The sequence below is a fragment of the Alligator sinensis genome, unplaced genomic scaffold, assembly GCF_000455745.1.
Source record: "Alligator sinensis unplaced genomic scaffold, ASM45574v1 scaffold579_1, whole genome shotgun sequence".
In the NCBI taxonomy this organism is placed as follows: Eukaryota; Metazoa; Chordata; order Crocodylia; family Alligatoridae; genus Alligator; species Alligator sinensis.
In genome coordinates, this window is record NW_005842023.1 from 180040 (window position 1) to 192719 (window position 12680).

The 12680-nt window shown below is 37.4% G+C and overlaps 1 protein-coding gene across 9 annotated transcripts in view; it reads right to left on the minus strand.

Annotated features, from left to right (window-relative positions):
• The window catches only part of PRPF4B (pre-mRNA processing factor 4B), a 38267-nt gene that overhangs the window by 6412 nt on the left and 19175 nt on the right, over positions 1–12680 (minus strand). For all 9 annotated transcript variants that reach the window (XM_025202384.1, XM_025202380.1, XM_025202385.1 and 6 more), the window contains 6 exons: positions 9523–9596; positions 7307–7397; positions 6516–6663; positions 5461–5598; positions 3966–4119; positions 6–120 (listed from right to left, as the gene is read on the minus strand). In XM_025202384.1, the coding sequence (XP_025058169.1) occupies positions 6–120; positions 3966–4119; positions 5461–5598; positions 6516–6663; positions 7307–7397; positions 9523–9596 (720 nt within the window). The remainder of the gene's footprint in view (positions 1–5; positions 121–3965; positions 4120–5460; positions 5599–6515; positions 6664–7306; positions 7398–9522; positions 9597–12680) is intronic.

The window sequence follows — 12680 nt, forward strand, 5'->3', positions numbered from 1 at the left end:
CTTACTGATTTCAGGAGCTCGATAAAATCTACTGACAAGATATGGCGTGATGTCATTATCTGCAACATGTGAAGCTGATCCAAAATCACATAGCTTTAATATGGTTTTAGACTCATTTACCTGCAAGGTAAAGATACTTTATTGATACTGTAAGAATACATCTTTTTACAATATATAGTATGTTAGACACAGAATCAAAATATGTGATATTTAAACACTGATATTTCTGCCCATATTATTTTTTGGTTCATTGTAGTCTAAGTAAAGTATAAAGCCTTCTTAAACTGGAAATGACAATGAATGTATTAGAGTGGATGAACTATTGAAACAGTGGATTTAATTTAAAATATTTAGTTTATTAATACAAGTTTTTACTAAATCTGTTTGATTGATTTAACAGTTGGCTGTCTATACATGGAAAATCGGCTAATAACCATTCTAAATTTTCTTCTTCCTATTCTAATCAGCTATTAACCCAGCAAATAATAATGAAATGTGACAAAAAAATTAAAAACACAGGGACATGTCAAAGAATGTGTGTAGCTTTCTTTTCTTTAGTAAATAAATAAAAATACCTTTAACACACAGTAACAGTGACATCTGCTGAGGAAGGCTAAAATCTGCTTCCAAAGCTGCTGCTACTCACAATCTCAAAACATGGGCAGGATTAAAGAGGTGAGGATAATTTACAATCCATCATCCCTTCCCTTTTCAAAAGAAATATATGTAAATTCTTAAACTAGAAATACTTCTTACCCAAACAAAAAATTTATATGTATTATGCTAAATGTTAGCAGAGGCCCAGTCACTTCATTCTGGCATCAGAATTGCTGTCTGACCCAATAAAAATTGGTCAAAAGCATCCCAGGGATTCCTTAGTTCCTGTGTATTTCTCGAGAGAATTAAACAAGTTAGCAATTTGCTCAGCAGTGGGCAACACTGCCAGCATGAAGAACAATCCAAAATGTGCTTATGCAACAAAGACACGGCGTTTTCCACTCGGAGACCAAGTGAATCACCTCTGCAAATGCAGCCAAGTTCCAACTAGCACAACGAAAGAACAACTAATAACCATATTCACACACTGATAATCTGAAACGCAATACTTAGCTCTGCTGACAAACCAGTTAGCTAACTTAAATGCTCTTGCTTTTTAAAAAGAAGATTTTGATGATGGTATTCACTGACTGACATTCTGTGTTAATAAGAACAAGTTTTGTCCATCAAGATTAATAAACATTAACTGATAACATCATCTTTCTGGTAATGATTAAAAAAGCTGAAAACATACAGCCTTCTTTAGTTTGTTTACCACATCATCAATAAGCCTTAAAACACCTAATATGTAAATTGATGGTTGGCCTAGAAGAAACAAAATATTTTACAGCTTTAGAGATATAAAATTCATACTTCGACATATACAAGACAGATAATTTAATGAAGCAGGCAATATTATATTATGTAGAATCATTAGTAAAAAGTATTGAGCACTCAGAATGGAACAAGCTTAAAGCAATGTACTTTAAACACAGGTCTGACTGTGGAAGGCCTCACAGAACCTCAATAGATAAATTTATTGCTGGATTTTCTGCAAAAATAAATCTAGATTGAATGGATGACTTAAAACTAAGTTCTACAAATCTGGAAAGCCATGACTTCTAAACTGACCCATAACTATCAACATGACTAATATAAAGACAAGAGAAGTGAGGAAACGCATCAGAATTTTTGAGAATGTAAATAAACGTGTGCAGAAACTGGACAGGACCCTAGATAAACTGAAGGTGTCACACTAGAAGACATACAAGTACGAATTTTACATCAGGAATTAGAGCAGAGTCCTGTATGGGTGCAATAGTTCGGATGCCACAGAAAATTCCTTTACCAAAGATGACCCAGATGACTTGGATAACAGTGATGGTAAGAGAGCTCTAATTCTGGGGTTTTAATTTTGCTGCTTACTTATAAAAGAAAAAACATTCCACTTTTTTAAATAATACTTTTTTCAGTGACTACCAAACTCTAAACTCTGATGACTCACTGATTTGGAGATTCTTCAAGGTAAAGATTTTTTCTTTTGCACAAATGACTAAAGACTTCAAGTGTAGATGGAAAAATGACCTTATGCAGGCTACTTATTATAACAGGCTATTTATTTATTTATTTAGTATAAATTCAGAGTCTGAAGGATGTTATCCACAGATGATCCTTATGCTGCTATGTGGAAATCTTTTAGAATAAATAAATAAATAGGTTAGATAAATTCAAGAAAATTTAACAAGGTCTACCTTCATTCTGCAGTTAGAGATAAATGATGATAAATTAGTTAAAAATCAAGGAAACAGAGGAATGTCCTCACTAGACCTTAAAATGTAAGCTACAATGTCAATCTAGGATCTTTAAATAGCTTCTAAATACTTGTAAGAAGACCTAGAGTTGAGAAGGCATTTAATCCTCTTCATTATCACTAGTCTCTTTATCACGTTGTTGTAAGTAATGCTTTTAAACATTCAAACTCTCTCTTAGATATCACTATTATAAGAATAGACAGAAGTCATCCGTGAGCTCAAATTAATCAGAGTTCACATCTTAAATACCATTAACAATGGAGATTTATTGCAGGGAATTCTAATCCAGTATATCCGAGTAAAAAATTGGTTATTAAAAAAAAACACCAAACCCTAAAATTACTAATAGTTCAGCTTCAGTGAGACAACACATCAATAATATATGCAGATTAGAAAAGGATTCCTCTCTATAAAGCAGAAAAATTAAACAGATAAACTTTTTTGGGGGAGGGAGGGCAGGCAGGTTTTTTTTTTCTTTGTTGTTTTTTGTTTGTTTTTTTTAATACAAGTTACCTGTAATTGGCATCTTGTTAAAAATAACTGTTCTAGCAGGATTTTTTTTTTTTATAGAAGTGGACCAAAAATCAGGACTGGTAGCCTCAGAGTTATGCTGTGGTATGAATCTGACTCTCTTGTGAAAGGACAGGTTCAGGAACATAAATAATGTCCTCATACCCCACTGATTTATGTAGTGGTCAAGGGTAGGACACAGCCTTTATTTATTAACTAAGATTTTAATCTCATTTATTATTTGTTGGGTATTTTACGATCATCTCCAGCAACAATGAAAAATAACCTTTTTAAGGATACTTATTTCCATTCTTTGTCACTTTCTTTTTAATTCTTTGTCAGCTCCTTTCCACATGTTCCCCCTTTAAGCAACATTAACATTCACACCTTCTTGTAACTACTACAGCAATCAGCCTTTGAATAGTTAATGTTATTAAAAATACCACCATTTTGACTTACCAACTCAATCAGATTAATGAAGAATGGAAGGAAATTTCACAGCTTTTGAATATTACTCTAAAACTGATGCACCCTAAGGAAGACTATTTACACTTGTTTCATATTTAGAAGGTTATTTTTACAATGATGAAGGCAAGAAATCTGTGTTTTAATAGTAACTGAGAGTCTATAAAGCTGCCACATGAGCAAACAAATGTATCAAGGGGACCAGAACAAACATCTGTTCTACTGCTTGAATTCTCCTCCACTACTAAGCAATCTTTTTCTTTTCCATCATGCAAGCAAAAGAAAGCAAGGGACAATTTGCAAACCTGAGTTACACCAGAAACCAAGGCCAACAACCTCCACAAAAAAGACTAATTTCAAGCATATCTAAAAAAATTCAAAATCTTTCTTCTAGAAAAGGATGCCTTCTTACATTGCAGTCTATTTCTTTAAAGCAAAACAAGTGAAGGAAAGCACGATGTGTTTAAAAGATATGTAAGTTTGTCATTTAATGTTTAAAAATTTTATTTCTGTTCTATATTATTCAAAGCTTTTCAGGGTATAGACACAATTTAGAATTTGAAACTAATATTCTCTGAATTTAGAAGCACACTGCATACTGGCTGTAAGTTATCTCTAGTGTTTTAATTAAATGTTACTTACCAAAATATTGTCTGGCTTAATATCAGCATGTAGGATATTACATCTTTTAAGCAGTTTTAATGCCAGGAACAACTGTTGGCTGTAGGAGCGTACAGCTTTAATGTGGAGACCGACATCCTTCCCATACTTTTTCAGTACCTCTCGTAAATTCATACTTTTTTTATACACAAAAAAGAGGATGAAGACAGATAATTAAACAGGGAACAACATACTAGCATTATAAACATCAAGTATAATGCACAAAAAACAAGTTCTCTTGGACAGTTAGGAAAAAAGAGCACCACTCATACCAGACCAACTTGAAATTTACTCGTCATGAGGCACTACATTGAAAGAGAAAGCTCTTGACCAAATCAGAGCAAAGGGAAGCTGTAAATTACAGACATGACCATGATTACTCTCAAAAATTCCTTTTGCTAAGGTTAATGCTGTTTGTCTTTTTTGCACAACAACCACAGTCATTTCTCAACAACTGCACTGTCTTTGTGCAAACTGCTTTAAGGAGCAAAACATGGCAAAAGGAAACTATTATGATGACAATATTAAAAGAGGTGAAGGAAATTAAGTTGAGGAGGCCATGCTTATTTTAGGTATAAGCAAACAGACTGGGTAATATTTGGAGAAGTATCAGCAGAGAGGAACTTTGAGAAGATTAACAGAGCATGGAATTAGAGGATAAAGACATTCCTGAACATAGTTTTATGGAGAACTAGTCAACTGTCTATTTATTAGAGAAAGGGGAAAAAAAATCTGAGCTCAGGGTTTATTAGCCTAAAATAAATCACCATAAGCCTCACACAGCTTAAGCAAGCATCTTCCTTCTAGCCCAAGAGGGCAAGGAAAAGTTAAATAAATGATGGTACACACACAAAGCGTAAGATTCATTATACTGACAGAAAAGGGACAAAAACCCTACTCAGTATACATTCTCAAATCTATTGTCATAAAACACACAGAAAACCCTGCCTGTCACTGCACATCGACTCCACTTTATATGAAAGGGAAAAAAAGGAGAGGTCAAATTATTATACCCGATGTTTTTCCCTGAATGTGTCCTATTAGGTGCATACTCTCAGGCAATAGCCCCAGATGTGCCAAGCTACTGCTGCAAAAGCATTCCAAACTTCTGGAACCTGCCCAGCTGCCAAAAGAACTATGAACATAAGTAAAAATCACTAATTGGCAGAAGAACGCAGGATAAATAGAACCACAAACTACCTGTAACCTTAAAAAAAAAAAAGAAAGGAAGAGAGAGAGAACAAATACCAAGTTAGCACTGTCATTTCAAAGAAAATGATAATGCTTCAGACCTTTTCTGTCCCTATAGCTGTTTCTGAATGAAAGGCCTGAAATAAGTTCACCATCATAGTAAAGCCGGAATGGGAAAGCTTTCAAATTTAAAAAGGAGAATTCAAATTAATAGTAGAAAAAAATTAAAGAGCACTTAACTCTACTTTTATTTTTATAGTTATTTCTGTACATTTAGTTGTTTTACCTGAGTGGTTCAAATACCAGACAGAGGTGCTGTTTGTGATAGAAATGCCTGAACAGTCGCAGACAATGAAACTTGTCATCAGGATCTGCATCATTGAGCTTCTTCAAAAATTCCAGTTCTTTTAGACCAGTTTTTTGCCTATAAAATAAAAACGTAAGTATGGTACCAAGTAAATTCTATACAACATATTTTTCAGCATAAGCATTCACTGGATAACTATCAAACTGGAGATTCTTCTGGTTGACATAATTCTGGAATTTAAAAGCTCTTGATATTATTCTCAGCAACTATGCACTAGAAAATCAAAAAATGTCTATGTTTCAAAACACCCACACAACTCTAATCTGCCCACTCCCCCAGCACGTAAATGGAGAGAATAGTTCCTTCTCTAAATGACCAAATACTATTTAAACAACAATTAATTATACTATACGGGTGAGTAAATATTTAGCTGAAACTAACTGCATGCTGAGCTCACCTACATTAACTTCAACTTCTGTATTTATATATGATGTATGGAAAAGACAACATTTCAATGCATTATTTAATATTAGACATTTTCATGAATTCTGATTTAGCAAACGAACTCCCTTTAAATAATGAAATAAAATGAGAGTTTAAAATTAAGCCTCAAGTCAAAACGCATATAGAAGTTTTACAATCTTAATTTCTCTTCACAGGGAAAACAAAGCAAATAACAAAAGCAATTAGTATTAAAATCATATTATTGCTACAAATACTGAAATCTGAACTGACATGCTAATTCATAAACTAGATAACAACTTAACGCAATTTTACACAACTCAAAAGGACACCAGCTTTCAAGAGCTGCAAATAATTTACTGTAGGCAAGGTCTCCTCTTTCTGCTATTTATACACAGTTGTTTTTGCACAATGATAGGTACTACTTAGGGATAGAAGAGATAGTCTTTCAGGATTTGGTTCAAATCTTCGCTCAAAAAAGCAAAATCTATAACTGAAAAGTTATTATTAGACACAACTTTCACAATTTGATTATTAGTTGGCTATACATCTCAAGTTCTGGCTGAACTTACATAAGTTCATTGTTCCTGATGATTTTAACTGCCACTTCTTGATTTGCTCTTGCCATATCTCTGGCTCGCACTACATTACTGAAGACTCCCTGGCCAGTATAACCATAGACATTGTAACGTTTATCTAGAACTTCACCTATGTTAACACCTGATGGAGAAAACAAAAATGGTTATAAAAGAAATCCTGGGCTAAGAATACACAACAATTAGAATAATCAACAAAAAGAAGTCTTTCTTACAAGTAACTCAGAAGATACAAGAACATATTGTGGGGCCACTTAACTACTGTGTCAAGTCTATGGTACTCTACAGAAATAACTGGAACTATGCTCTCGTTTGATCAGGGGTCCTTTTATAAATAATAGAAGTTTTATAACCATTAATCATTCCAAGAAATGATAAATTTGATCATTAATGCTGATAATTTGAACATTCACTAGTGAAGAAGCATGCTCACTAAGATGCTTCCATTCCAAGTCCCAGGTGACAATTGCAGCATAACTGGCATGCATGTTCTCTGCATGCTGTTTTTCTTGGTTAGAGATCATAGCAAGTATGATAAGATACCCTTTCCTTCTGGAGGGAAATATCATGGTTGCAAATAACTTCACTGTGCTTTGAATAGTAGATTAAGTGACATAGCTGTGAGCAGCTATACACGTGCACTGTGCCCTTTAAACGATGGCATGTTGTATGTCATTTCAAAATAATTTTTGCAAACCTTCTGAATCTGGTGCTTTTCACCGAGCATTCCCATTTCAATAATAATGTTATTAGTGATAAATACTTACGATAATAGCCTTCTGCATCAGTCCAGTTATCCCTGAGGTTGGGGTTTTCTTTAAAGTCTTTTCCAAAGCCAGCAGCTCTAAGACGGGCACTCTGAAATGAAGTAAGCACAAACTATAGTAAAATATAAAATGCAAGGAAAAAAATATAAACTCTTATCATTTACTTATTAACTGAAGAGCTGCAGTTATGTATTGTCCCCTTTCTGACATATCTTTCCATCCGTAATACAAATATTACATCTATTCTAAAAGATCAATATATTTGACAAAGGATCTTCTAAATATTCATGCTTGACAAATATGACAAGGGAAAAAAATATTAACAGAACTTCTGTATGTGCTTAGCTTTCATAGCTAACGCAAATGAGTGTAATAGATATACGGGCTTGAGGTCTCTCTGCATCTTTGAAAAAAGTTTTAATACTGCAGTCATGTCATAAAAGTGTTGTTAAACAATTATTAGGAAGTTACAGAAAAATAATAAAAAAGGTTGCATTGTCAGAATTATTTTTTAAAAAGGATATTTTGTGCTGCGATACATATGAACTTCTTTGTTCATTTACTTGCCAGCTCCCAGAATAACTATACCAAGGCATGACAGATGAGAATAAGTCATTCAGAACAGATACTGCTATCATTATTGTGAGCTAGTAAGACAGCTAGAGCCGTGTACCACATAAGTACATCAAATTAAATGCAAAAAATAAAGTCACCTTCAATAAAATAACTATTTCCTTTCCATAAACTATCATCCACTTACCAATTACTTTAAAAAAGTCAAGCCTCTCTATTTGTTTATTATGCTTGTGAAAGCTTGAAAATAGAATTCTTCCCATTAATTTTATCATTTGCAAAATAAAAGTTTTCCTTATGTTGTTGTAGATACGAAAGCAAACAACGCAAACAAGTCTTAACTAGTCTACTAAACTGCAAAAATATGCAGCGTACAGCAAGTATTTAGCAAAAAACACCACAAGTATATTGAACAAATGACAATACTGGCAAGGACCAGCTGCTAAATGCTGTACTGAGGGAGAGGCACATCCTATTTTCTTCAACCATGAGAGCAAGATAAATTGAGAGGTACGTTGCCAAATGCTGCCAGAATAGGTCATGTTTGTTTGTTTGTTTTAAATGAAGAAATGATAAAGAACCTATGAGGAGAACAAGGCCATTTGAAAGTTAGAGGGCTTTGTTACTGTAAAGTGTCTGTTACTAAAAATTCTGCTACTGCTTCCATGAGGCATGATACTGTCACCACGATAACATTTGGGAAATAGAGAGGGCACCCTGATAAATGTACAGCCCTTTCATACAAATTCTGAGAGATGATTCTTCTTCTTCCCCCACACTTCATACTTCCTCTGCCAAGCACAAAAGCTACCCTAAATCCTATACTGACAATGGAAAAAATCCTCAAATATTTATTTAGGGCACAGATGTCAAATTCACCTGGCCCCACAGGCTGAATAAGTGTTGGGGCGACTGGTCGGTGAGCTGGATCAGACCCATAAACCCCTGTACACTGGATCCAGCACAAGCAACACCCACTCTGGCTGGGGATGCAGTAGGAAAAAGCCCAGGATGGCAGGCGCTTGGCTACTGCCATGGGAACAAGCTGTGGTGTGGCCATCTTCCTGAACTACTGCTTGGGTTCCAGCAGCTTTCGCTCAGGTGCTTGGCAGCCAAGTGGGTACTGGAGACCCAGAAACACTATGGCTTGATCCCACAGCAGCAGACAAGTGCCTGTGCAAGAGCTATGGTGCTGGAACCCCACAAGCACCGCAGAAATAAAGCCTAGTATCACAGGCCCATAGCTGCTAATGAGGGAACGTGCCCTGGTGCCGGGCTTGTTCCTGAGGTGCTACTGAGGCTCCAGTACCGGAGCTGTCACCTGGGCACTTGGCTGCCATGATCCTCCCCATCCTAGTCACAGGTGGAGTAATGTCTGCAGGCCAGAAGATCTCACAGGCTGCATGTTTGGACACCCATGATTTAGGGAAATGTCCGATTGACTTGAATGAAAGTTTTGTTTGAGTAAACCTTTAGTAAGAATTTCAGAATCTGGGGTCAATGAGTTAATTAAAGCTTCAAAAGAAATCATACAGACTTTAGCTGGGACAAGTTCAGGCATAAACTGCTAAACAGCAACCCTCTACTACCAAAAAGTGAACAGAATGGATAAATTATTTCTGATTTAAAAAAAAAATACCTACATCAAAGTATGCAGCAAACATATCATCTGATTCTGTGAACATATCAGGAGCTAACAGTTTCTTCTGAGCTGAACCTTAAAAGGAAATTTATATTATTCAATTTGAAAATGAAGGCAAACTAAAAGCAGACAACTGCTAAACCATATATTCCAGTGTGACAGTTATCTTCCCAGTGTTAAGAATCTGCTTAACATAGCATTAAAAACTTCAGGTACTAGCAACTATGTGATAGCCAAGTTTTATTACCACAGCTAAAAAACTTGATTTATGCAATGCTTTAAAATAACTAACCTGTTTAAAAGTACAAAACTCAGCTTAAGCTTTTGTGTGTTTTTTTATTTTTTTTTTTTAAGCAAATACATCCTCGAGGAATTAGATGTAATGGCTTTTCAACAATTCATACATCAACAGAAAATGCTGTATTCTACATGTTCCTACAGATGTTTCTGTTGACTGAGCGTGTATCTTAGAATCACATTTTGGACAAACTTGAAGTAGTACAGTAAAAGTCCTAAGCTGCCTCAAACTGTAATTTTGAAAGTTTCTTCCATATCTATTTTATCTAGCAACTCTTCAAGGCAAAGTAAGATAGTTGATGGTACCTGCAATAACATTGTTTAAAAAAAAATGTTAAAAAGGTAGGCAAGATTATCCCTCTCACCTTTTAATCATCTTTAAAGTCCCAAAGACAATTTATATGTTGATAACATAAAAACAAAGAAATATAAAAATTAAGCGCACATGTTAATGAAGACAAAACATTAGAACTATTTCATAATGTAGTACGGTAGCACAGCTTTACTCTTTCGAAGTAAGTCACGGGCAACCCATTCACAGCATCAAGGAATTCATTTCCTCTAGCAACAGATCCCCAAATTCTGCATTTTCGGGAACTCATGTAATAGCCATTTGTCTCTTACAGATAGACGACCTCATCAGAATCCACTGAAAATATCAAAGGTTGTAAAGCAAAGACCACCATGCACCAAGGTAAAAGGAATTCATGTAGTGTTCTTCACTTTACTGCTAAAATTGCCTACATTGCACGGAATTAGTTTTAAATATTAAACCGGGGTGGGCAATTATGTGGCCTAAGGGCCACATAGGAAGTTTTGATAAGCTGTTGTGGCCAGGTCAGCACCCTCCCTCCCCTATGCAACAACTTGCTTTAGGCAGGTAGGGAACAGCGTTCGAGTGGGATGGACAGGCGAGGCTGGGATCATGGGGCTAGGTCACAGGGTGGTGACAGCTTGGGACCCAGGCCCGGGCTGTGATTCACTCCTTGCATGCTCTGCCCGGGGGGGAAGGGGGGGAAGCTGCCCGAGTGCTAGGTCCTGGGGGTGAGAGGAAGGAAGAGGCAGAAGGCAAGTGCAGGAGAGCTCACCCGGGTGGTGCAGTTCATGGCTACCCCCATGGCACTCCATACAGAGCTGAGCCCGGCCTGGGGCAGCTTGCGCCACGCTCCCACTGGCCCAACTCCAGCCCCAGCCAGCAAGCAGCTTCTGGCAGGGCTGTTCCCAGTACAGCTGCAGCCAGCTACATGCTGCTCTGCTACCTTTGCCTCCAGAGGTCAGGGCACAGGTAAATGGGGCTGTTCTGCTCCCCTCACCTCCAGCGACGGCTCCTTCTTTTGCTCCTGCTGTGTCGCTCTGAGCAGGCTGGGGGCATGCTTCAGCCAGGCAGCTTCTGCCTCAGTGTGTAGGGCTCCAGCTCCTGGCTGCCTTCTACCCGCTCCACCCACACACAGGGGGCTGCTCATCATGCTGGGCTTGCGTAGTGGGTACAAGGCAGCTGGGAGCTGGAGCTGCCACTGAAGGCAAAGGGAGCAAAACAGCCCTGCTGGCCTGGGCCCCAGCCAGCGCGCACAGCTTCTGGCAGAGCTGTTCCTGCTGCAGCTGGCTGGGTGCTCCTCTGCTCCCCTCATCTCCAGCAGTGGCTCCTCCTCCTGCCCCTACCTCTGCTATGCCACTCTGGGTGGGGGTGGCAGGGGGAGTTTCAGCCAGGCAGCTCCAGCTAGAGGTAAAGGGGGTGGAGCAGCACCAGGAATAGCCCTAGAGGAAGCAGCGCACACTGGTTGGGGCCTGGGCCAGCAGGCACAGGTGGGAGTATGGCATGAGCTGCCCCAGTAGGAGTGGGTGGGGCTCAGCCCCATGGAGAGTGCTACAGGGGCAGCCATGGGCTGTGGCCCAGATTGAACCCACAGGCACTATTTTGCCCACTCCTGTTAAGCCCTTATTTGCACCATAAATAATCACAAAATTGAGTTTATACAAAACATATACACATAAAAGTAAATACTTTAGATGCCCACCTAAAGAAAAAAAAATTCTCTCTCAATTTGGCATTTTTCATTATTACATTCCATATTTAGACCAGGGCAGGTTTTTAGTCCTCTGGTAGCTCTTCATGCTCCCACCACTAAGGGAAACAATACAGAACAAAACCAATTCTTGCATGCAGGAAAACAGTCTTTTTAAAATGGCTTTCAGTTTTGTTTCTAGAATTTTAAACAGAAATACTCCTAATCTTTGCATTGTAAGAGACACTTCAGTAGAACCTGGATTCTTTGCAGGGTTAGGTATCCGACTCCCTTTCAAAGATTAGTGTCTGCAAAGTATCTGGAGGCTTAACAAAGCCACAGCTAACAGCTGCACAGGACCACTGAGATGTTCCACCCATTTGCTGTGGCTTATATTTCAGAAGTCACCATTTCTCTGATCAGCTATGCAAAGACATTGATGAGCTTTAGCTGAGTAAAAAAGCAACACCCTTCAAAGTAAAAATCATAGTAGATAGCTAAGCAGCTTATCCTTGATTCAGCAATTTGGTGCAACTTAAATAGGTTGCGTACCATAGAGATACACTGTCCTTTCCTAATTTTTTTTTTAGTTGTATACTGTGAAATATTATACAATATTTTATTGTTCTTTAGTATTTAATTTATTTGTGTACTGTGCAAAATAACCATACTGGGGAGCTATAATAAATCCTATTACTGAGCTTTTCCATTTAGCAAACTTGGATTTTTTGGGTTTGAATATTTCATGAAGTTGATCAAGCTCCTGAATGTGAACACCATAGTAAACACACAGTAAATCTCTGCGAATAAGCAAATCAAACAAGTGGATCTAGTTCTGAGGGGAAAAAATGCCCCCCCC